General features: G+C 40.3%; 1 protein-coding gene across 3 annotated transcripts in view; it reads right to left on the bottom strand.

Moving 5' to 3' along the window:
• CGRRF1 (cell growth regulator with ring finger domain 1) overlaps positions 1–23,215 on the bottom strand; it is a 32,736-nt gene extending 9,521 nt beyond the window's left edge. Inside the window, exons 1-3 of one of the 3 annotated variants that reach the window (XM_055097602.2) lie at positions 19,758–19,883; positions 14,382–14,499; positions 7,189–7,328 (exon numbers count right to left, since the gene is read on the bottom strand). In XM_055097602.2, coding sequence (XP_054953577.1) covers positions 7,189–7,252 — 64 coding nt within the window. In that variant the 5' untranslated portion in view covers positions 7,253–7,328; positions 14,382–14,499; positions 19,758–19,883. Of the gene's footprint in view, positions 1–1,899; positions 2,000–7,188; positions 7,329–14,381; positions 14,500–19,757 lie in introns of those variants that run through there. The other 2 variants (XM_003831696.5, XM_063596070.1) reach the window with 2 other exon arrangements.
• Between the last annotated feature and the right edge of the window lie 3,666 nt (positions 23,216–26,881).

Genomic DNA, 26,881 nt, shown 5'->3' with positions numbered 1-26,881 from the left:
CTGTTAATTTTCTTTTTTGGTGACTCTAAGACATTTCCCATCTAGATTTTTAAAACTAAAATACAGTTCACTATTGATAACCTACCACCACTCTCATAGTGTATATGATCCTAACGACAAGAAAAAGTGCAGCAGAATACAGCTGTCCTCTAAAGGGGATATGTACAACCTATAGGGTCCACAACATGATCGCTGTTGTAAGAAAAATATTAAAAAGAAACTGAGCTTTACTAACATTAATATATACATTGACAACATTAACATACAGGCTTGTCACAGACTTAATGTCCCATGTAATATGCAAAATATCCTGAGGAAAAGAGTGGGGATTCCAAAACATAAAGAGTTTAATAGTGGTATCTTAATTCAGTTGTTCACTTTCAACTTAAGAAGATATAACAATTTGAGTAGACCTGATTAAATGGATATACAAATTGTAAGTAGATGTGAAATTATATTATACAGTTTTATTTAACACTTGTATAGGACTTACTTTGTGTCACCTATGTGATTTCCCCCTCCTAGTGGTATTTGTAGCAATATCACATTCAAGGGTAGCAACATCCAGCCTTTCATACTGCTGGGGGTGCAAACTGTAGCAGCGCAAACTGTAACATGTAGTACTCCTTGGCACTGATACACTGACTAGATAAAAAGGGCCTGGTTTTGGTCATTGTTCCTGGCTCAACAGCCTTGGCATCTGATTTTGGCTCTCCAAACCTGCCAGCAATTCTGTAAGCTACCCAATATCCTTTTATTGAAGTTGTTTCTGTTGCTTGCTAATAAGAATTCTGATTGATATATTACCTATTTTTTAAAATGTGATCAAGAGTATATGTTAGAAGAAGATACACAAATACAAGCAGATGCTCCACAGGATACCAAAAACTGATTTTTCCAATTTTACTCTCAGTATTTAGTAGTATGTACACACAGTCTGAGAGTCTGAGTAGCATTGATACATGGCCATTTCTAATCATACTTAAGCAAAAATTTTAATTGGTAGGAACTTTGCATAGGTTAATTGGAGCAGGCTTTGATTTCAAATTTTTATGATTCCAATCATCAGGTATTAACTCAAGAATGAAAAATTCCATTTGATATTAAATAGCTGAAGGAAAACATTTATACATACACAAATACATATACACACACATACAAAATCACACATATTTTTCCCTTTGTCACTGTAGAACCACATAACATGAGGCAGAAGAAAAAAGCTGGAGGTAGATACGAAAGGAAAAAATAGAAAATGCATATTTTAAAACATTGAAAAAGAAAAAACAAGAAACACAAAATGATTATTTATTATTGTATTACTAGCAAAAATGTGAAAAGATATATGTATAAGGCTACTCATTACAGCACTAGTTATCATAGCAAAATGCTGGAATAAACTCAAATGTTCATCAATGCGGATTAAATGAATAAATATAGTACTCTACAATAAAGTACTAAGAAGCTATTAAAAGTGAATAGGAAGGCGGAGGTTACAGTGAGCCGAGATCGTGCCACTGCACTACAACCTGGGTGACAGAGTGAGACTCTGTCTCTTAAAAAAAAAAAAAAAAAAGAATTGAGGTATATCAGAGTATCTGCACACACTATTATGAAATGATCTTCAGAATATATTAGTAAATGAAAAAAAAGCAAGGTAGAGAAAATTAAATATATATGCTACTGTTTATCTCACAAGAATGGATACCCATATATGTGTTTGTTTACATTAAAGAAGAACAGGCTGGGTGTGGTGTTTCATGCCTGTAATTCCAGCACTTTGGGAGGCCAAGATGTGCAGATCACTTGAGCCAGGAGTTTGAGACCAGCCTGGGCCAACATGGCAAAACCATGTCTCTACAAAACACACAAAAATTAGCTGGGCATGGTGGCACGCACCCGTGGTCCTAACTTCTTGGAAGGCTGAGGTAGGAGGATCACGGCTGCAGTCAGCCATGATCACACCACTATATTTCCACCTGGATGACAGAGTGAGACCCTGTTTCAAAAAAAGAAAAAAAAAAAGAACAATGGAAGGATAAGCCTTTTAAAACTCAACTTACAGCTTACAGAACATATAAAACTACCCTGTTTATTTGCTTTGTAAGAAGAAAAAAAAAGCCAGAGCCCCAAAGATTCAGAGCTACTTAAGAGACTCGTTTATAGACTTTGTATACTTAACTAAAATGGGAAGAGTGTCAGAGACCTTTGACAATTGGAGATTAATCAGATTTTAAAATGTCTCTGAAATTAATTTAAAAAAAACTACAGAATCTATAAAATTATACTCTCTATAATCTCTTTTTTTAATATTATTATTATGCTTTAAGTTTTAGGGTACATGTGCACAACGTGCAGGTTTGCTACATATGTATACATGTGCCATGTTGGTGTGCTGCACCCATTAACTCGTCATTTAGCATTAGGTATATCTCTATAATCTTTTACAAACTTGTCCATTACATAAACTGAGGGGAGAATGTAATGATTTCCACTATCTGAAGACAGTGTCAGTACCCCCATCAAAACTATTCTCCCTTTACCTTTTCCACTTTTTTTTTTTGCAAAGAGTTTCAATTTTTATGTATTTTTTTGCCTTCTAAAACTCAGTACACACATGACATCATTTTAGATCAATAGCATTAACAGAATTGGGACATAGCTGTAAGAAAATTCAGAATCAAAATAAGTGAAGCACATGGGTGTGGCATCTCTCAAACTGTCCTTACCCAGACTATCTATAACAGGCAAATAAAGCGGAGTCTAAGAGACAGCCTTGCAAAAAAGTGAAAAAAATAAGGACTGTAGAAAATGCGCTAAGCCACTAAAAAGTGAGAAATGATGGGGCGGAAAAGCCACAAACCTTCTTGAGGAAGGATCCCTGTGAGAGAAGCAGTAATAAAACAAGGAGACCATTCATGAGGATAATAAAGCCAGAGTATTGGGAGATGAAAGTTTTAGGTTGTAGGGAATAGAGGTTCACAAACGCCTCCAAACATGCCATGTACATTGTGTTTTTTTCCTAACCCTTTTGCTTTAATGTTAGCTCTTACCAGAGTGAATAAGCTAAAATACAAGGAAGCTATTTACAAAAAGACAGCAGAATTCCTGAATCAAATTAATTCAACTCAACTTATATACACTGAGTATCTAACTTTCAATTTCATTAAAGACTCTATATTGGAGACATGGAAACGCAAATCCAAATATATCATTACATAATAACAACAACAAAAAAATCCCAGCAACCCACCCCTAGTAAACAGAACTAAATGACTCAGATTAAAATCGATTCTCTGGTTTTTTTTTTAAATTATAAATTTTAAAATATGGCCAGGGCGCAGTGGCTCACACTTGTAATCCCAGCACTTTGGGAGGCCGAGGTGGGCAGATCACGAGGTCAAGAGATTGAGACCATCCTGGATAACACGGTGAAACGCTGTCTCTACTAAAAATACAAAAAATTAGCTGGGCATGGTGGCATGCACCTGTAGTCCTAGCTACTCAGGAGGCTAAGGCAGGAGAATTGCTTGAACCTGGGAGGCAGACGTTGCAGTGAGCCAAGATTGCACCACTGCACTCTAGCCTGGGCGACAGAGCGAGACTCCATCTCAAAAAAAAAAAAAAAAAAAAAAACTTAAATATAAATAAAAAGCATGTGTGTTTTTTTTTGTTTTTTTGAGACAGGGTCTCACTCTGTTGCCCAGGCTGGAGTGCAGTGGCATGATCTCAGCTCACTGCAGCCTCAACCTCCCAGACTTAAGCAATCCTCCAGCCTAAGCCTCCTGAGTAGCTAGCACTAACAGGCATGTGCCACCACGACCAGCTAATTTTTGTATTTTTAGTAGAGATGAGGTTTCGCCATGTTGGCCAGTCTGGTCTTGAACTCCTGGACTCAAGGATCCGCCCGTCTCAGCCTCCCAGAGTACTGGGATTACAAGCATGAGCCACCACATGCAGCCTCTGGTTTATTTTCAAGTTAAATCAGGTCTCTAGATTATTCACCCTCTTCTGCTATATGTCAGGCAGTTTGGGTACAGTGGTGAAAAAAAGATTTTTAAACTATCTACACATCAAATGAAATAACTTTTTAAAATGTCACAAATATTGTTACAATATTATTTTAATGTTCTGTGTAGACATCTTTAATGATACCCACTTTTCCACAGTTTAAACAAATGAATTTTACTCTGTTGAGTATAACTCCTATCAAAATCCTTCTATTTCCCCATAGGAGAAAGATAATAAATGATATGCATCGGTATTTTAAAAATTAAAATATTTCAGTATTCATGCTGTACGTCCACACATTTAAATAATTTTTCATGACTTCAGTAATACTACTGTTGGTTAGCAACTAGTGTGCAGGCATAGCTAAGAGGGCTACTTACTGGCTATCTTTTCATTTGCCTCAAACATTCGCAAGGCTGGTTCTATTTGTGACTATTTCTGCCTGAAAAGCAGATTGATGGATTTCCTCACACTTTCTGCCTCACAAGTGCCCTGTGTTTTGCTCACAATGTATCAGCTCTTCTTAGTTTTTCAGTGTATTTTCAGACCTGTGGAACTGTACTGCAGGAAGGAAGGCCTTGCAGCTGGTAGGTTTTTCATTGCGGGTCCTGCTCAAGAGCCAGATGTGACATTGTAGCAGGTTCTAGCCTATGGCCACAGAGGTGGGAGGTTATTGAACCACCACTATGCTGTACACTTGATTTTTTATTTTATTTTTTGAGACAGAGTCTCACTCTGTCACCCAGGCTGAAGTGAAGTGGTGTGATCACGGCTTACTGCAACCTCGACCTCCTGGACTCAAGCAATCCTCCCACCTCATCCTCCCGAGTAGCTGGTAGCTGGGTGTACACTTTAATCAGACATGCACAACCTACTATCTTTTAAACAAATTAGTTTTATCTGTGTCATATCTCAAAATTTGGTTTTCTCAAGTAAAAAAATATCAGAATGAACTGTTACCTATTATAGGGAAGGAGCGGGGAGGGGAGTGGCCGAGATCCTAGTTTCCATCAATTCATAGGGTAATAGTATTTACAGCTAAAGAGGATGAATAAGAAATTTTGTACTTTTTGGGGCCAAGAACAGTGGGTCACACCTGTAATCCCAGCACTTTGTGAGCCTGGGGCAGAAGGACTGCTTGAGGCCAGAAGTTTGAGACCAGCCTGGGCAACACAGCAAGACCCCATCTCCACAAAAAACTTTTTTTTTTTTAAATTTAGCCAGGCACGGTCATGCACACCTGTAGTCCCAGCTACTCAGGGGGCTGAGGCAGGAGGACCACTTGAGCCCAGGGTATTGGGGCTGCAGTGAGGTATGATCATACTACTGCATTCCAGCCTGGGTGGAAGAGCAAGAGCCTGTCTCGAAAAAAAAAAAAAAAAATCATATTTTTCCTTACAAATCAAGATTTACTTAAGCCTGATGATCTATTTAACTAAGTAAACTGATTTCTGACCAGTTATTAGATTCTGAGAGTTAGAGGCAGGAAAGATGAATAGACAAGAATGGTCCATAGACACAAGGGAGCAGGACGTTGCAAATGAAGGTCAACTCTGTAAAATACTACAGAGAGAGCATTAACTCAGCCCTGAAAGGCTCTCACTGGATTTGATGACTGCTGGGGGTCAAAAGTGCAGGGCAGAAGTCGTAATTAGTGACCTCAGAGAAAGCCATTTCAGTAAGGGGATACAGGGAAAAGTCAGACTGCACTGCACTGAGGAGTAAAAATGAAGCAGGCTAAGAGAAGGAAAATGCAAACAGCTTCTAAGAAGCTGGCTGTGAGGGGAAGAAGAGAAATACGGCAGTAGCTAGACTAGGATGAAAAGCAGAGAAAGATCTGGCTTATTTGTTTTCAAGAAACCAGAAATGTAAGCAAGTATAGAAGGGACAGGGTCTCGGCCCAGAAAAAAAGCTACAGAACTGTATCTAGGACTGCCTACTCTTTATTTCTATTGAACTGTCACGAAATAATTTCAAAGTCCAAAAGTTCAAAATTGAATTCATTGCCTTTCTTTGGAAACTTGCTATTCTTTCTGTACTCCTCATTTTTGTAACAGGATCTGGCTATGGAGGACCCATAGGAAGAACCTGAGTCTTCTTAGACTCCTCTGTTACCTGTCCCATCCTATGCTTTAGCCATAACTACTGTTTCTTTAATGTATCACTCCATTTCTCATCCACGAGGTAAACACCTATCTTCCAAGATTCTACTCAAAAAAAAAAAAAAAAAGGAGGAAGGAATAAAGAAAAAAAGTAAGAGAGACTCAGCATATTCTTTTTTATGAAGGCTTTCCTGAATATGCCTCTTCACCTTAACAAATTTAAGCATCTCTTTCTTTACAATTCTAATGGTTCCTATATGGTCCTGCAGACAACTTATTTTTCCAAGCAAGTACAAAAGCAAACAACTGCCATCTATTACCTACCATCTACAAAAGAACATGTTATATCAAAATAATTTATACCAAAATACCATAGTTTCAGATTAAATGACAATCATTCTGGCCGGGCGCAGTGGCTCACACCTGTAATCCCAGCACTTTGGGAGGCTGAGGTGGGTGGGTCATCTGAGGTCAGGAGTTTGAGACCAGCCTGGTCAACATGGTGAAACACTGTCTCTACTAAAAAAACAAAAATTAGCCAGGTGTGGTGGTGCATGCCTGTAATCTCAGCGACTTGGGAGGCTGAGGCAGGAGAATCGCTTGAACCCGGGAGGTGGAGGCTGTAGTGAGCCGAGATTGTGCCATTGCACTCCAGCCTGGATGACAGAGTAAGAATCTGTCTCAAAAAAAATAAAAAGGCAATTGTTCTTCAAAAGGTTAGCAACCTTACGTTAACTGTATTTAGACATAACACATCATTTCTCACTTTACTACAGACCAATAAAAATGGCATAGTGTCCTAACAGACTTCACTATTAACACCTGTAATACTTCATTCTACTCCTTTGTATACACATCTACCTCTGTTTACTAGGTGATAAATTCTTCAGGAGTAAAGTTTGTAACTTCTTAATCTTTGTATCTGTCATATACAGTACAGCACCTGGAACAACATAGTTGCCCAACAAATGTTTGTTAAAAGTCTAATGAAGGGAAAGAAATACAGAAAGAAAATAAAAGGGCTAAAAAAAGAGGGCAAACAATGAGAGAAAATCTTTGGAAAACAGCCACCAACTTGTAATTGAAGCTGAAGATGGATTAGTGATCTCTAAGCCAAAAGGATTCTTGACTTGTCTCATTTGCTTTTTGAAAACTCTTGTGCTGAACTGGGTCTCTTCTGAATTTCTCAGAATTACTGGAACATCCCAACCAAACCTAAAAAAAGGTAAAAAATAAAATATTATTTTAACAAATGTTGAAACTTTATGTTATGTGTAAAATCTGTTGTGCTTCATTAGCGATTCCTTTTAGCATTAAGTGTCAGAAAAAGAGGTTAAATTTCTCAATTTACGTTATTTTAGAGATCCCACAGAACTGCAAAACAGTTGGCCCTCTGTATGAACCAACTGCACATCAAAAATATTTGGGGACGAGGGGGAAGAATAAAAAATAACAATAAAAAATACTACAAATTCAAAACCAATACAGTAAAACAACTGTTTACACAGCATTTACATTAGGTGTAAGTAATCTAGAGATAATTTAAAGTGTACAGAAGGATGTGTGTAGGTTATATGCAAATACTATGTAATGTTATATAAGGGACTTAAGCATCCTAGAATATGGGGGGTGGGTATCCTAGAATCAATCCCCCTCAGATATCTAGGAAGGACTAGGTATTGTTCAGCTGGCTGAATCAACATATTCTTGAAAACAAAGAGTTCTATTGTTAATACTCTTGATAACACCAAAGGAGTATGGAGATTATAGATAAATTATACTTAATTTAACAGCAAACACATGATGAACTTATTGAATTTTTTTAAATGTGAAAAAGAAATATATATTCAAGAGGCAGACTATTGGCCGGGTGTGGTGGCTCATGCCTGTAATCCCAGCACTTTGGGAGGCCAAGGTGGGAGGATCACTTGAGGTCAGGAGTTCGAGACCAGCCTGGCCAAAACATAGTGAAACCCTGTCATTAATAAAAATACAAAAATTAGCTGGGCATGGTGGTGTGGACCTGTAGACCCAGCTACTTGGGAAGCTGAGGCAGGAGACTTGCTTGAACCCGGAAGGCAGAGGTTGCAGTGAGCCTAGATCGTGCCACTGGACTCCAGCCTGGGCAACAGAGCAAGATTTCGTCTCTCAAAAAAAAAAAGAGGCAGACTAATATGATTTATGGGACAACGGAACTTTTTTTTTTTTTGAGATGGAGTTTCATTCTTGTTGCCCAGGCTGGAGTGCAATGGCGTGATCTTGGCTCACTATAACCTCTGCCTCCCGGGTTAAAGCAATTCTCCTGCCTCAGCCTCCCAAGTAGCTGAGATTACAGGCATGTGCCACCATGCCCAGGTAATTTTTGTATTTTTAGTAGAGACAGGGTTTCACCATATTGACCAGGCTGGTCTCGAACTCCTGACCTTAGGTGATCCGCCCACCTCAGCCTCCCAAAGTGCTGGGATTACAGGCGTGAGCCACCACACCCAGCCAGGACAATGGAACTTTTAAAACACCAACTATAGCTCTTCATTTATATATCTTCTACTTTTAAATTTCATGTAAAAATGTAAACTCTGACAATGCCCATGGAACAGAATTAAAAGGAAAATGAAAGGGGCTAAATTCAATTCCCAATAAAATTAAAAAACAGCTACTTTACTCAATTTACATAAAATAATCTAAAATTAATACACACCAGTTAAACTAGGAAATTTTAGTTAAAGACGGCACAGTTAGGAGCCTATTTGATGCACTCCCTTCTCTCCAAATACATATCAGTGATAGATAAAAAATAAAAAGAAAAATTAAAAAGACCCCACAGATACCTGAGTCCCATATGCTTTAAGAAAAAAGAAAGACTCCGCTGAAATGAGTAAACAAACTGTGGTATATTTAAAGAAAAGAATAGAAGTATTCAGCACTGAAAAGGAACAACTTATTACTACAATCAAATGGATAAATTTCAGAAACATCGTGCTATGCAAAAGAAGCCTTACACAAAAGAATAAATGCTGTATCCTTCTCTAATATAAAATTCTAGAGCAGGCACAACAAATTTATGGTAGAAATAAAAATGAGAACAATGGTTGCTTCCGGAAGTACAGGAGTAGGACTGACTGGGAAAGAGCATAAGAAAATTGACGGTAATGTTCAGTATCTTGACAGAGGCTTAAGCTGTATAGATGATGTGTTTGATAACACTTGGTAAATGGTACACTTAAGATTTGTACATCTTGGCCGGGTGCAGTGGCTCACACCTGTAATCCCAGCACTTTGGGAGGCCGAGGCGGATGGATCATGAGGCCAGGAGATCGAGACCGTCCTGATTAACACAGTGAAATCCCATCTCTACTAAAAATACACACACACACACACACACACACACACAAATTAGCCAGGCGTGGTGGTGGGCGCCTGCAGTCCCAGCTACTCGGCAGGCTGAGGCAGGAGAATGGCGTGAACCTGGGAGTCTGAGCTTGCAGTGAGCCAAGATCACGCTATTGCACTCCAGCCTGAGCGACAGAGCAAGACTCCATCTCAAAAAAAATAAATAAATAAAAAATAAGATTTGTGTATCTTATATGTAAATGTTACTTCAAAAAACTATAAACGAAAACAAACACTGAACTCTAGTCAGTAATATGTAATGTTTTAGAACTTACAGGTGAAGAGTACAACTCACTTTGAAGGGCATCGTGAAATAAGATAGACCAATGTGTGGATAAAAGAGTGGATTAATATGGACAGATATGTAATAGAGAAATTACAGTAAAATGCTGATTGTAGAATCTAAGTGATGGGCAGATGTGTGTTCACTGTGTAATTCTTTCTAGTATTCTGTATGTTTGAAAATTTTTATAATAAAATGCTGGGAACAAATACCTTTATGGATCCAAAAAAAGCAAAGAAACAAAGTAATGAGTAAGGCTATGCCATGGTTTCATGGTTCTCAGTCTGGCAGCAGACAGTGGCAACCAAGCCTTCATGTATTAAGGAGACCAGCATAGGCTGTCTTCTCCAGACAAGGGCCAGAGCCAGGTTTATAACTTGGAACCAGGAGCTGGATTAGGTCAATACCAAAATATGCAGAACTGTCGTTATACGACTTGGTCCTAGGCTGGGTGCACTGGCTCCTGCCCATAATCCCAGAACTTTGGGAGGCTGAGGAGGGAGGAATGCTTGAGCCCAGGAGTTCGACACCAGGCTGGGCAACAACAGCGAGACCCCATCTCTACAAAAAAAAAAAAAAAAATAGAAAATTAGCTGGGCATGGTGGTGTCCACCTGTGGTCCCAGCTACTTAAGAGGCTGAGGTGGAAGGATCGCTTGAGCCTGGGAGGTCAAGACTGCAGTAAGCAGAGATTGTGCCACTGCACTCCAGCCTGGGCAACACAGAGAGATTCTGTCTCAAAAAAAAAAAAGGCCAGGCACAGTAGCTCACGCCTGTGATCCCAACATTTTGGGAGGCCGAGGTGGGCAGATCACCCGAGGTCGGGAGTTCAAGACCAGCTTGAACAACATGGAGAAACCCCGTCTCTACTAAAAATACAAAAAAAATTAGCTGGGCATGGTGGCGCATGCCTGTAATCCCAGCTACTTGGGAGGCTGAGGCAGGAGAATTGCTTGAACCCAGGAGGCAGAGGTTGCAGAGAGCCGAGATCATGCCATTGTACTCCAGCCTGGGCAACAAGAGTGAAACTCTGTCTCAAACAAAACAAAACAAAACAACAAAAACCTAGTCCTGGTCTGGAGGTCTAGGAATCTGGGTATAAATGAATATAAAATGTTTTTGCAATCTATCCATCTGACAAAGGTCTAATATCCAGAGTCTACAAGGAACTTAAACAAATTTACAAGAAAAAAACAACCCCATTAAAAAGTAGGCAAACGACATGAACAGACACTTCTTAAAAGAAGACATTCATGCAGCCAACAAACATGTGAAAAACAGCTCAACATCACTGATCATTAGAGAAATGCAAATCAAAACCACAATGAGATACCATTTCACGCCAGTCAGAATGGCAATTATTAAAAAAATCCAGAAACAACAGATCTTGGCAAAGTTGTAGAGAAAAAGAAACACCTTTTTTTTTTTTTTTTTTTTTTTGAGATGGAGTTTCGCTCTTGTTGCCCAGGCTGGACTGCAATGGCATGATCTCAGCTCACCGCAACCTCCACCTCCTGGGTTCAAGTGATTCTCCTGCCTCAGCCTCCCAAGTAGCTGGGATTCCAGGCATGCACCACCACGCCTGGCTAATTTTTTTTTGTATTTTTAGTAGAGACGGGATTTCTCCATGTTGGTCAGGCTGGTCTCAAACTCTCGACCTCAGGTGATCTGCCCACCTCGGCCTCTCAAAGTGCTAGGATTACAGGCATGAGCCACTGCGCCTGGCCTAAAAGAAACACTTTTGCACTGTTGGTGGGAATATAAATTAGTTCAACTATTGTGGAAGACAGTATGGCAATTCCTCAAAAATCTAGAGGCAGAAATACCATTTGACCCAGCAATCCTATTACTGAGTATATACCCAAAGGAATATAAATCATTCTATTATAAAGATACATGCATGTATATATTAATTGCAGCACTAGTCACAATAGCAAAGACATGGAATCAACCCAAATGCCCATTAGTGATAGACTGGATGAAGAAAATGTGGTACATATGCACCACAGAATACTATGCAGCCATAAAAAGGAACAAGGTCATGTCCTTTGCAGGAAAATGGGTGAAGCTGGAAGCCATTATCCTCAGCAAACTAATGCAAGAACAGAAAATTAAACATTGCATGTTCTCACTTGTAAGTGGGAGCAGACAGTGAGAACACATGGACACATGGAGGGGAAACAACACAGACTGGGGCCCATCAGGGTGGGAGCTGGGGGAGGGAGAGCATCAAGAATAGCTAATGGATGCTGGGCTTAATATCAAGGTGAATGGTTGATCTGTGCAGCTAACCACCATGGCACACATTTACCTATGTAACAAACCTGCACATCCTGCACATGTACCCCAGAACTTAAAAGTTGAAGGAAAAAATAAAATAAAATACTCAACTAAAAATAATAATAATAATAATAATTGCAAAGTGGATAAACAGTGAGGGTGATAACAAAGGGAGAAAAGTAACAAAACAAAACGAATCTTCCACTAAAATTTAGGTTGAAAACTAAAGTTTCAAAACACACAAGTCTAACACTGAGAGATAACCAATAAAATTAACAAATGAAATAAAAATTCACTTTTGATGACTCTGATTTTATAAAAGAGTTGGGTAAGACTGCTCTGGTCCTGCCTAACAAAGCTGAAAAGCAAGCCTCTAACAGACTAAACTATTTCTGAGTAACTTAACAGTGACCCAGAATAAAGCTCAAGAATATTTAGAGGAATACAAAAATATCCAGCACCTAGTAAGGTAAAATTCACAAAGTATAGCATCTGATAAAAAAAATTAACAGGCATGCAAAGAGCAGGAAAACAGTACCCACAATGAGGAGCAAAACTCTATAGAAATAGATCCAGAAATCATACAGATACTTGAATTAGTAGACAAGGATACAAAAATAGCTCCTAGGACTATATTCCATATGTTTCAGAAGAAAAGTAATGACTGCACATATGATATAGAGGCATGGAAGATATTTAAAAGGCCCAAATCAATATTTAGAGATGAAAAAGATAATGTTTTAGATAAAAAATATAGTGGATGAGATTAACAGCAGATTAGGTATTGCACAATAAAAGATTAGTAATCTTGAAGACAACATAACAGAAAGTACTGAAATTGAAACACAGAAAGGAAAAAGACTGAACAACAACAACAACAAAAAGCATCAGTAAGCCAACTTTTAGTCAGCCATGTAACTGAAGTCTTAACATATCACTGAAGTTTGCAGAGGACAGATAAAGTATTTGAACACATAATGGCGAAAACCTTCCCCAACATGTTGAAAACTATAAAAACCTACAGACCCAAGAATCTCAATGAGCTCCAAGCACAAGAAACAAGGAAAATTACCTAAGGCACATAATAATCAAATTGCTTAAAACCAGTAATATAGAGAAAATCCTAAGAAAAAGAAAGAAGATATGCTACGGTAGCCAAAGAAAAGGAAAAAAAGATATACTACACATAGAGGAACAAAGATAAGAATGTCAGTAGCTTTCTAATATTAATAAGAAGCAATGGAAGGCAGAATATCTTTTAAGAACTAACAGGAAAAAAATCTTGTCAATCTAGAATTCTATACCTATATTTTTCCAAAGCAAAATAAAGACTTTTTCAAACATAACAAAAGCTAAAAGAATTCATCACCAACAGACTTGCACAACAATAAAAATTAAAGTATGCCTTGGGAAGAAGAAAAATGATACCAAATAAAAATCTGGATTGATACAAAGAAATAAATAGCAGTGAAATGGTAACTACGTGAGGAATTATAATGCTTTTCTTATATCTCTTTAAAATATTACCTGAAGGTAGATGGTGATAAGTTAGAGATACATTATAAACTTTCAAGCAACCACTAAAAAAAGTTATTGCTAATAAACCAACAAAGGAGATAAATTGGAATCACATAAATTATTTAACTAATGTAAATGATGGCTGAACAAAGGGGAAAAAGAAACAAAAAACAGACTAGTAAAATAAAAGAGGGGAAAAGAAACAAAGAACAGACAAAACAAACAAAAAACGAATAGCAAGATGGTGGAATTAAATCTAACAATATCAATAATCACATTAAATGTAAATGTTTTAAACTCCCTAGTTAAAAGGCAAAGATTATCAGATTGGATAAAAACATAAGACCTAGCTATATGGTGCATACAAGAAACCCACTTTAAATAAAAAGACAAAAAGAGTTTACAAGTAAAAGGATGAAAAAAAGATGTATATGCTAACACTAATCAAAAGAAAGCTGAAGTAGCTACATTAATACCAGACAAAGTAGATCTCAGAGCAAAGACTATTACCAGGATCAAAGAGGTCCATTTCATAGTGATATAAGGGTCAATTCATCATGCACACAAAACAATCCTAAATGTTTATGTACCTATTAATAGAACTTCAAAATATAAAGCAAAAACTGATACAACTGCCAAGAGAAATAGATAAATCCACAATTATAGTCAGAAATTCTAATACTCCCCACAACTTCAATAACTGATAGCTCCAATATATAGAAAATCAGTAAGGACATCAAAAACTTGAATAACACTATCAACCAATTTGACTTAATTGACACTTATAAAACATCTCACCCGGCCGGGCGCGGTGACTCACACCTGTAATCCCAGCACTTCGGGAGGTCATCGCGGGCAGATCATGAGGTCAAGCGATCGAGACCATCCTGGCCAACATGATGAAACCCCATCTCTACTAAAAATTAAAAAAAGAAATTAGTTGGGCATGGTAGTGCACACCTGTAGTCCCAGCTACTCTGGAGGCTGAGGCAGGAGAATTGCTTGAATCCAGGAGGCGGAGGTTGCAGTGAGCCGAGATCATACCACTGCACTCCAGCCTGGTGACAGAGCAAGACTCTGTCTCAAAAAAAAAAAAAAAAAAAAAAAAAAAAAAAAACTCACCCAACAATAGCAGAATATATATTATTTTTAAGTGCATTAGGACATTTACCAAAGAGAGAATATATTTGGATTATAAAACAAGTCTCAATAAATTTACAAGATGTCAAATCATAAAAAGTATGCTAACCACAATGGAATCAAATTATAAATCAGTAACAGAGGTATCTTTAAAATTTCCAAATATTTGGAAACTCAATAACAAACTTCTAAATAACTTAGAGGTCAAGAAAAAAAATCAAAAGGGAAATCATTTTAAATTATGACCTGAATAAAAATGAAGACATATGTGTCAAAATGTGGGGGAATGCTGATAAAGCAGTACTTACAAGGAAATTAGAAGGCACTAAACATTTCTGTTCCATCTCCTGGAAGAGAAGACCAAATACAGCATGTTCTCACTTATAAGTGGGAGCTAAATGATGAGAACTCATGAGCCCAAAGAAGGGAACAACAGATACTGGGATCCACCTGAGGGTGGAAGTTAGGAGGAAGAACAGGAGCAGAAAAGATAACTGTTGAGTACTGGGATTAATACCTGGGTGATGAAATAATCTGTACAACAAACCCATGACACGAGTTTACCTATGTAATAAACCTTCACATGTACCTCTGAACCTAAATGTTTAAAAACAACAACAACAACAACAACAACAGAAATCTCAACGTTATAAAATACAGGCCACCAATGAGTCCAAGTTTCCATCAAACAAACAAGTATGAGTTAACGCTTTAGATGCAGAATTTCTTGAGAATATACCCAGATGAATAAATATGATCTGATCTAGTGTTACATTCTATTCTCTGGCTTACAATCCATCCTCACATATATTCCTCAGGATTCCACAGATATAAATTAGCAAAATTTTGCAATTATTTTCAAGGACAGACTATTTCTAGTCAGATCAGATTTTGTCCCTATACTAGGCAACATGCAGAGATCTGGGCCTCATGACAAGATAATAGAGGTAGCTCTTAAGTGTGGATAGCCCTTTGCAAAGAAACTACCCTAGGTGAGGTTATTACAGGATCTTCAAGCAAGAGAAGGCTAATTTTCAAAAGTAAGCAGCTTCTGTCAACAATGGAGGCTCAGAGTGACTGGAGTTTTTTTCAAGATTCTCAGCTCTGTCCATGTCTACCTAGATGTCCCCATTCCAAGTCTCAGGGTTCTACTTCTTTCCAAACAATATTCTAAATGAGACACTGACAAAGGCTAGGTAATTCTATTACTATCGCAGTTAAAACTGTGTTCAGGCACCTGCCACCATGCCTGGCTAATTTTTCTATTTTTTGTAGAGACCGAGTTTTGCCATATTTCCCAGGTTGGTCTTGAACTTCTGGGCTCAAGCAGTCTTCCTGCCTCAGCCTCCCAAAGTGCTGGAATTACAGGCAGTGAGCCAAGATCATGCCACTGCACTCCAGCTCGGACGACAGAGCAAGACTCTGTCTCAAAAATAACACAACATAACATAACATAACATAACATAACATAACATAACATAACATAACACACAACATAACACAACATAACATAACATAACATAAAACTGTGTCCAATTTTTAGCAAGTCTTTCTGTGGCTACACAAAATAAAGTGCTTTAGAACCATGGAAACTTTCTGATTCTCTAAGACTTGACCGACCTAACGCTTTGAAGACCTGAGTTTGTCATTTGCTTTCTGTCAGTGCTCCAGTGAACACAGAAGCACCTATCTCACTTCTCACTTCTCCCTCAGTCCCTGTAGTCATCATTACTGCCATTAACAGTCAAGCGCTTTAGCCACTTGGTCCTCCAGCACACAGCTTCAGAAATAATTTTATCACAATCAACCAAATGTATCAATTTGATTGTGATGCCACTACATGTTGTGGGTTACTAGATTATTTCCCATTGGCAAAGAGCTAAAGAAATTACCAAACCGATGCCCCCAAATTCTATCTTTGAAAGTTTTCTCACCAGGATCCCATTCTTAGTGACAATTTCTTTATCAGTCAGGGTCCAGGCAGGAGTCTGAAAATGCATCCGTTATTTTAACAGAGAGATTGGACTTGATTTTTAAAGTTGTCAGCATCAACATCAAGAGAAATTTTCATAAGAAAAATGTTAACCATATGTTGAAGAACTGAAAAGGCAAAAAGAGGACACTGAGTTACTACTTATGTGATAAGAAGTAGTAACAGCAGGAAGCAGCTATCACTCCTAGGACAAGGGAACAGAGAAAAGAGAATAAAGAGAATTTACTACAGTTTAGAAATGTGGAGGAGAGACTCTATGGAGCTCAGGACTCAGATCTGAGGAAAGGATACTGGTATCTTTAAGGAAGTGCATAAGGCTGATTCTAGCAGAGTAGGAAAGCATAAACTGGAACAAGTGGGACCAACTATTAATGCCAGAGTGAGGCACTATTGTGGCAAGTGACAGACAAGAAAAGGAATCAACAGGAAGCAGCAAGTCCCTTCATCCTCTTCCAGCTTTCCAGTCTCCCTCCCTTGTTGTCAAAGCCCAATGGGCAGTCAGCTTGCAAAGAAGAAATGTAGTTTAGAGTTCTGCCCTAGATTCACAAAGCAGAGGGTGGTATGAAGTTGAGGTCAACAGCTTAATAAACTGTGGTCAAGAGGAGGCCGGGAATAGCTACTGGAGTCATGGTCCCTGATTATTTGAAACTGTTAAAGGATGTAAATGGACTTTTGGGCTTCTTTGTGCTCAGTGCCTGCAGAAAGCTATCAGAGATCACAGAAACCACCACATGGTGAAAGAAAAATACTATATTTCCAGTTGCATGCTTCTTTGCTATTGCTATTGGGATTCCAATAATCATATGCTCCTGTTTTTTCCCCACTCCCACACAGTGCAGGCAGACATGGCAAACAATGGAAAGAAGCAAATAGTGAAAAACTCAGAGAAGTACTAAGGGAAAAACCATGACAGAAAACACATGAACAGTAGAGATGGTATTATGGGAGGTTAAAACAAAACAAAACAATGACAAGGGTGAAAAACATGCGTATTAACTAGTTTACCCTTCTGACTGGGGTACTATTGGTACTATTAGAAAGATGTTTTTATGCGATTTAGATGGTGTCCAAGTTTTCATCATTTCTAGTCAATAAATACATGGCCTTGGCTTAAGTTTGCAAATAAACATAGTAAAAAGTTTATCTTCGTGGGCAAAACTAACTCGGATGGAGAGAATGGTTGGGTTAGGCACAAGATGACTGGTTAGGCCTAAATTAGGATGGAAGTGACTGGATTTACATGGTCTTGTGGCCTCAGCAGTGCTTAGCCCAGACTTCCAAACGTTCTATAATTACATGGGCTTCCACTCTTGTAAAAAGTCTTACCTAAATGGGGTGATTTGGCAATTATTAAATTTTCAAACCAAGTCTTAAAGCTGGCAGAGCTGGGATTTGAACCTATGTCTGACTGACTCCAAAGTCTGTCTGTTAACCACTACAAACATGAGGCTCCTGACTACCCTCTTCCCAATACTAAAGATTGATATCTAAGATATCTAATTAGTTGGCCTATTTAAAATAAAAATTAAAGCACATAAGGCAATTATCAACTAGTTACTATTTTCCTTAGTGGAGGAAAATTATGCTTCATTAAGAGAATAACACTAACATTATAGTCATTTAAAAATCTTGTGTTAAGACTGCTTTTCTCACATGGGCAACACCTTCCTAATTCCAATTACAAACTTTTGTGTAATGAACATTAGCAATAAAATCTGATGGGTCAAGAATAACCAATGGTGTAAGATTGGTCTTTGTTTTCCAATCTTACCCCCACATATAAGGAATTTGTATTTCCAATCCTCACCCACATACAAGGCAAGGAATTCTATGCTCTATTGCTGGTAGGGTGAGGAGCAGTGTGGACAGGTTAAAACTTTTGTCACTTCCTAAAGATGGCATATATTTTCAGAAACCAACAAGGGCCCGTGTTCTTTAAGGCAATCACATATATGTGACCAAAGGCTATTTTAAAACTCGTTTTACGTAGCCTTCTTTATTCACTAACATGTTCTCTGCCCCTATGCTCATGCTGTCTTCTCTGAAATGCCTTTTCTTCCCTACTATATACATTTAACTCCATTTATTTTTCAAAATGCTCATTCTTCAAAATCCAGCTCATGTCCCTCTTCAACAGAGTCCCCTCTGACCTCTTCAGACCATGGCTGTTATCCACTTAGAACTGCTGTTTGATCTTTTTGTAACTATTATCATCTCAAAGGGATTTTGGAGGCTGCAGCCTAGAAAAACTGTTGTGGGCTAGTTACACGGTTTCAACTCGTTATTTACAAGGCTTGTCTAAACATGATACAATAGCATCTCCTCAAGAGAGAAATTGAACCTCTAGGCTAGAAGAATTGCTCAGCGGTTATCTAACAGACCATTCTCCTTGTCTCCAATAGGCAACTGTCCTACCCTCGGTGTTACATATTTCTAAGGTCTCTTCCAGCTCTAAAATTATGATTTTACAATTCTATCGACTAAATATTACTTCAAAAGGTGTGGAATGTATACAGAAACCATTAAATTCTCAAACGGTAACAGTTCAGTTACAAGTTACTCTGAAAGATCTGAGGCTAAGGGCTCCATTCAGGTCAGAATCACAACTGTTAACCTCGCTTACTGTCCAATCTATGCACTGTAGCACAGGTGACTAACTCATCCAGGACACACAGTAGGCCCGAATCCGGGACAGAAGCCTACTAGAGAAGCACTTTCTCCCAACACCAAGCCCAAGCCCAAGCCCAAGCCCTTCCTGGCTGCTTTATCGCCTAGAAACAAAGCTGAGTAAAACACCCCAATGCGGTACCACCCCAAGATGTCCCAGCGACACGGACCAAACGGTGATGCAGGGCAGTGACGCAGGTGCAGCGTCCACCTTGTTTTCCTCCCAGAGAAAGTCGGAGTCCTAGGCACCCGGGGACACCGAATCCCCGACGTCCTCCGGCCCGCGGCCCTCCGGCTCCTGTGCCCCCTGCTGCTCGTCGCGACCCCACTCCGGCGGTATCCGCCCCTTCGTCTCTCACCCCTGGGACACTTACCATCCCAATACCAGGCCGGTGGTCACGATGAAGCAGGTAAAGACCACCGCGATGTAGAAAAGCGGCGAGTATTCATAAAGCGTTACCAGAAACACCGCAGCCATCAGGGTCTTGCTCTGGGTAGAGCCCGGCTCCAGCCGCGGAGCCCAGCCCAGCCCGGCTGAGCCCGGCCCGCCCGGCCAGGGTAAAAGCCACTACGGTGCCCCGGAGCGGACAAACTTTGTAGCTCCGCACTTGCCTGGGGTTCTCATGAGCTAGACTTTAGGGCAGCCTCGCGGACAGCGGGAGCTGCCGTGCCAATCACGGCGCCGCCTGCCGGACACGCCACGCCCCTCCCGCTCCCGTCCCGAGCTATTGGCTAGCAGACCTGGGATGGGGGGGGCCCGACTCGCACCGCCCCCGACTCCCAGGATTGGTACCCAGTGGGCGTCTTAGGCGCTGTGGCCCAGTGGTCATTGCTGTTCCGCCGGCAAATTCTAAGTAGACTTTGGGGCCAACTCTGTGCCAGCCTTAGGCAATGTAGGTTTTCTGATGTCAGAGAGAGGCGCAGTCTGAAATCTACGTGCATCGTTTCTAAATCCTGAAACCCTGCCTATTATATCTTAGGCAAATTTGGGAGAGGGTGGAGCAGGAGGAGGAGGAGGGCGGGCATCTTGGATTCTACAAAATGAAATAACCATAAGCACAGTGAAAACACAAAAAAAAGGAGTCTCTACCACAAGCAATTTTTACGAGACTTGTCAGCCTTTTCAGATTGGACTTAATCATAGAGGAAAATCAGCATTGCTTATCCAAGATTCTCTTAGAAATAAAGCATCAGCTTCCTCCCACATCCCCCTCCTTTTCTCCTCTTCTTGTACTCCTCAAATTAGAATTAGCCAAACATTTGAAACTGTATTTGTTTCCACTTTAAGAATAATTTTTAAAAAACTTTTAAAATCACACAGAAGCTTTTTAAAAATTACTGAAAGTAGCTAAATGGTCACTCCCTTGTCTCAACCCTGTGAGTCAGCTCCATCAAGGTGGCCTCCCTGAAAGTCTTTCATAACAGTTCATTGACACCTCGTTGGTTTGCATTTACTCCTAAAGCCACATCTAGCCACATCAGAGAATGGGGATATGTAGTCTTATTATTCGTGAGCAGCAACACACCCTGGTACAAATCAAGAGTTTTGTTACTGAGGCGGAAAGAGAATGGACATTGGGATAGTTAACTAGTAGCCTCTGTCACACTCCTAAATCACCAGTAAAATTCGTGTTGAGAAAGATGAACTAAGTTTGTCCTATGGCCTCACGTATTCCTTGGCAAATGAGCACGTAGTCTCTGGAGCAGCACTGTTTGAGAAGCTTGCTTCTACAACACAATTTTTAATTACTATATATCTGATTTGTGAAAATATATACTTTAATCAGCCCTCAACTGTTGGAGAATTTTTCATTGCTATAAATAACACTGCAATGAACATCCCTACAGCTAAAGTATTTCCTTAGGATAAATTACTAGAGGTGGAACTATGGTTTTTAAAAATGTACATTTTAAAGATTTTGTAAAAACACTGCTCTCCAGAAATGTACCAATTTGTATTCCCAGTTTTTCATCCACAGTTTTGCCATCATTTGATATTGTCACTTAACAAAAATATTGGCCAATCTGAAAGGCTCCCTTCTCCAGCAAGCCTTCCTGGATGCTTCCAAACCCTTGGGGAGATGCCTCTCCCAAAGCACCCAGTATGTAACTGTATGGGAGCCCTCTTATTTCTGGTGTGAGCACCTGCTCACTAGTGTATTTAGCCTGCTAGGAACCCAGCTCTCTGAGCACAGGAATGACACATAATTGATGTTTGTGCCACCGGTACCTAGTATATGTCAGGTAGTCATATTACTGAATTAATAAATAAATGAAATAAGCTTTTCTCCATGAGATTACTTGGAAGCACAAAGTATCTATATTAGAGTTTTTTTTAAAAAAGTTTGACTCTCAGATGAACAGGAAGAATGACTGTTCTTTATTATCTATAACTGATCTAGTTTAGCTTGAAACCCCACCCTAGACCCAGCATGGTGGCTCATGCCTGTAATGCCAGCACTTTGGAAGACCAAGGCCAGCACTTTGGGAGACCAAGGCAGGGAGATGGCTTGAGCCCAGGAATTGAGACCAGTGTCAGCAACATAGTGGGACCCTGTCTCTACAAAAAATTAAAAAATTAACTGGGCGAGGCAGAAGGATTGCTTGAGCAAGGGAGGTTGAGGCTGCAGTGAGCCACGATTGTGCCACTACACTCCAGCCTGGGTGACACAGCAAGACGCTGTCTCAAAAAAAAAAAAAAAAAAAAAAAGCAAAGCAAGAACCTGTCTCAAAAAAGAAGAAAAAGAAAGAAGCCCCACCCTACTATTAGACGGGGTAAAAAGAGAAGACAATGTGAGCTTAAATTTATCAATAAAAAGTATCTTAGGCCAGGCATGGTGGCTCACGTCTGTAATCCCAGCACTTTGAGAGGCTGAGGCGGGCAGATAACTGAGGTCAGGAGTTTGAGACCAGCCTGGCCAACATGGCAAAACCCCATCTCTACTAAAAATACAAAAATTAGCCCAGCATGATGGCGGGCACCTGTAATCCCAGCTACTCAGGAGGCTGAGGCAGGAGAATTGCTTGAACCCGGGAGGTTGAGGTTGCAGTGGGCGGAAATTGTGTCACTGCACTCCAGCCTGGGCGACAGAATAAGATTCCGGCAAAAAAAAAAAAAAAAAAAAAAAAAATCTTAGACTCTTCAAGTTTAATTGCACCTTTTAGGAAGCTGGTCTCCTTTAGGAAAATGTTTAGTCTCTCCTCTCTCTTCTCTTGATTCTTCCCAAGACAGTATCTGATTGTACAAGGTGTTCATATGACCTGATGGTGGAGGTCAGGAAAATGAGACCTCAGCTCTGCATGACACCTGTAGGTCCTCACTAAGGGGAAGCGGGTTTCATCTGGCTTTTTGTGGTACCAGGCCAGCCCTCACTGCGGAGATCCAGGGTTCCAGCCATTTACCTCTGGTTGTAAAACCCTCATAAGCTATGGCTCCTTAGCTCCACTGGCTCACCAGACTGCTTACCATCTCCAATGTTACTTACTGGGGCAATACGTAAACATGTAGATTCTCACATATGTCACATGCAGGCTACTGAGAAGCAGCAGTTATCTCAGGATGCCCAATCAGGCTACCTCTGCCACTGAATGCCATTGCTCTAGCACCATGGTGAAGGTGGTGTGAAGCAAGCCAAATGTAAGGCCTCTCCTCCTTTCCTAGAGGGAAAGTGGACTACCAGCTCCAATGTCTTCAGTTCCTCCAGTACCCCACCTATTTGTTTTTTAATTTTTTTTTTTTTTTTTGGAGACAGAGTCTCATTCTGTCGCCCAGGCTGGCGTGCAGTGGAGCAATCTTGGCTCACTGCAACCTCCACCTTCTGGGTTCAAGAGATTCTCCTGCCTCAGCCTCCCGAGTAGCTGGGACTACAGGCACCCGCCATCACGCCTGGCTAATTTTTGTATTTTTAGTAGAAACGGGGTTTCACCACATTGGCCAGGCTAGTCTTAAACTACTGACCTCAAGTGATCTGCCCGCCTTGGCCTCCCAAAGTGCTGGGATTACAGGCGTGAGCCACTGCACCCAGCCCCAATACCCCATCTATTTGGATGCTTCTGCTACAACCACCTGCTTCCCTGAGATTCCAGCCTGGAGGGATGTGGGGACAAAACTGTCTTTATTTTATTTTAATTTTTGAGACAGGGTCTTGCTCTTTCACCCAGGCTGGAATACAGTGGCATGATCACAGCTCACTGCAGCCTCAACCTTCTGGGCTCAAGTGATTCTCCTGCCACCGCCTCTCAAAGGGCTGGGATTACTTACTCTTTATGTAGAAACATTGCTGGAAAAGATGGTCCCGATGCAGACCCTAAGAGCAGGTTCTTGGATCTCGTGTAGGAAAGATTTTGAGGCGAGTCAGAGAGAACAGTGAAATACGCAAGTTTATTGGAAACTACTCTGTTACAAAGTAGGAGTCTTCAGCAGGAGAAGGAACATTCCATTCTTTGTTAGTGCCTCTATACTTATAAGAAACTAAAAGGAGCAATAATAAACTTGGAACATGCAGATGTGCTCACTAAAAGTAGGGGCTATTGGTGTTACAGGTGACCATTAATCAATCCTTCAACCCAAGCCTCTTAGTTAATGGTATCTTTAAGCAAAGTGGGCTGCACTCTTAGGACATCTGGGCATTCTGAAGGCTTGGTGGGAGATGCTCTGTATGGTTATAAATACTCTGCATTTATAAGTGGTGGTCAGCTTGAGATGTGACTATTTTCAGACCAGAAGTATTAACCTTATAAGCCTCGTGAGTGCTTAGTTACTCAAGATGGAGTCCCTCTGTTCATGCATTATTAAACCAGAGGCCTGAAAAGCAGGGGTTTCTCTAACAGGAACATCTATTCATTTTAAGTTTCCTCCAAAACAACCCTTGTTGTTTCAGAAATCATAGGCTCTCCTCTGATACCCATAGCCACCTACACATTCCTTCCAGAGCACATATGCTCTTTTCCCAAGATATAAGCCCTGGGTCTGGGGTGTTGTAGTGCAAAGATCTAATTGTCTTGCGGCTGCCCAAGACAACATTTCTGTCTGTAAGTTTCCCTAATAAATCACATAAAACCAACAAACTGGATTTGTCTGCCTCCTTCTTTGGTTTCTCTGCTCCTTCGGCTTTTTATGGCCTTTTCACGGAACAAGGCGGAAGCCAGAACGGGTGGATATGATGCTGCACCTGCTCTAGCCCTTTCTCCTCTCCACACTCCAGCAGATCACAAGCAGAAGACTTTCCTACCCTCCCACTTGGCAGGTACTTTCCTTATGTCATAGCCTCACTTTCCCTGCCGTATGGCATACATTAAATACCACTCTTACTGTTGCCAAGGTCTTGATTTTGAAATGTTAACTGAACTTTAAAAGTTTATAAAGCCTTTATTTCTTGGTAGTGTCAGGCTTTTTCAAGATGACTGTGTTTCTTGAGATTCAAACATCTTATTTTAGAAGTCAAAAGCTGCTTTTTTTTTTTTTTTTGAGACAGAGTCTTGCTCTGTCACCCAGGCTGGAGTGCAGTGGCATGATCTCAGCTCACTGCAACCTCTGCCTCCTGGGTTCAAGCGATTCTCCTCCCTCAGCCTCCCAAGTAGCTGGGATTACAGGTGCCCACCACCACATCCAGACAATTTTTGTATTTTTAGTGGAGACGGGGTTTCACCATATTGACCAGGCTGGTCTTGATCTCCTAACCTTGTGATCTGCCCGCCTCGGCCTCCCAAAGTGCCGGGATTACAGTCACGAACCACCGCACCCAGCCTAGCTTTTTCTTTTTAATTTCTGACATCACAGTTCTATTTATCCTTTGATGCTGATAGATGCTTCTGACTGACCAAGGAGAAGGTCCCATAAGAGAAATGCAAAAAATATATATATATATTTTGAGACGGAGTCTCACTCTGTCACCCAGGCTGGAGTGCAGTGGTATGATCTTGGCTCACCACAACCTCCGCCTCCCAGGTTCAAGCGATTCTCCTTCCTCAGCCTCCCAAGTAGCTGGGACTACAGGTGCAAGCTACCACGTTCAGCTAATTTTTGTATTTTTAGTTGAGGTGGAGTTTCACAATGTTGGTCAGGCTGGTCTCAAACTCCTGACCTCAGGTGATCCATTCGCCTTGGCCTCCCAAAGTGCTGGGATTACAGGTGTGAGCCACCGAGCCTGGCCAAGAAATGCAAAAATATTAACATGTTTTTGAAAGTTATAATCTCCCTTATGTTATTTGTCTTGGAGCTGCCAACCCTTTCATTCATATTGTCTTTCTATAGTCCACATTCTTTCCTGGAAGGTCAGAAGGTCAGATCTCAATGTGGAAATATAAATAGGCAGGAATATAAATAATAAGGGTCCTAAATTTGAGTTTCAAACATGAGAAACTGGCAAATGGAACTGAATGTGCAATTTTGATATGACGTCATAGATAACAGGAATTGTGAAAAATCTTATAGTAGTTTGGCAGAACCTAACAGCTTAACTCTTTATAGCCCATTGAACTTCCAAGTTCCTGAAACTCTCATGGTTTCAGATGCTGGGCTTCTGTTGTCCGTACATACTAAGTGGTAGGAGGCTACCTGAAGCCTGCTCCAACTGAGCTGACACTGATGATTAATGTGGTATTTAGTCTGTGGCCCAAAGCTTAGGACATTCATCTAGAACAGTGATTCTCAACTCGGAGTGTTCCTCCCTACCACTTCAACATTTGGCAATGTCTGGAGACATTTTGTTTGTCACAACTAGGAAGTTGCTACTGGCCTCTAGTGGGTAGAGGCCAGGAATGCTGCTAAACATCCTACAATGCACAGTGCAGCCTACTCACAACAAAAAATGTATCCAATTATCCAATGTCAATATTGCTGAGGTTGAGAAACCCTGGTACAGAAAATTCTATTGGCCCTGGGCACTTCGCACCAAATCACTGTTTCCACCTTGGTCCAGGCCATGTCTTTTCCGGGGTTACCACAGTAGCCTCCTGAATAGTGTCCTTCTTCTGTCTCTGCTCTCCACAGTCTAGTCTTTTTCTTTTTTAAAAATACTTATTTAAGGCCGGGCATGGTGGCTCATGCCTTTGGGAGGCCGAGGTGGGCAGATCACGAGGTCAGGAGTTCGAGACCAGCCAGGACAATATGGTGAAACCCCCGTCTCTACTAAAAATACAAAAATTATCCGGGAATGGTGGTGTGTGCCTGTGATCCCAGCTACTCAGCAGGCTGAGGCAGGAGAATCATTTGAACCCGGGAGGTAGAGGTTGCAGTGAACTGAGATCGCATCACTGCACTCCAGCCTGGGTGACAGAGCAAGACTCCATCTAAAAAAAAAAGAAAGAAAGAAAGAAAAAAACTTCTTTAAAATTTAATTTAATTTTTTATTTATATACAGTAATGTTCACCATGTTTGGTGTACAGATCTATGAGTTTTCACAGATGTAGAGAGGTCATGTAACTGTAATCACAATCAAGATACAGAAGGGCAGCTCAGTTTTCAAAGTCTCTACTTTGCTTTCTGAGTCAGCTTCT

This window comes from Pan paniscus, chromosome 15 (assembly GCF_029289425.2).
Source record: "Pan paniscus chromosome 15, NHGRI_mPanPan1-v2.0_pri, whole genome shotgun sequence".
NCBI lineage: Eukaryota > Metazoa > Chordata > Mammalia > Primates > Hominidae > Pan > Pan paniscus.
The sequence above is the reverse complement of the archived record's forward strand: the minus strand, read 5'-3'. Positions and strand labels throughout refer to the sequence as shown.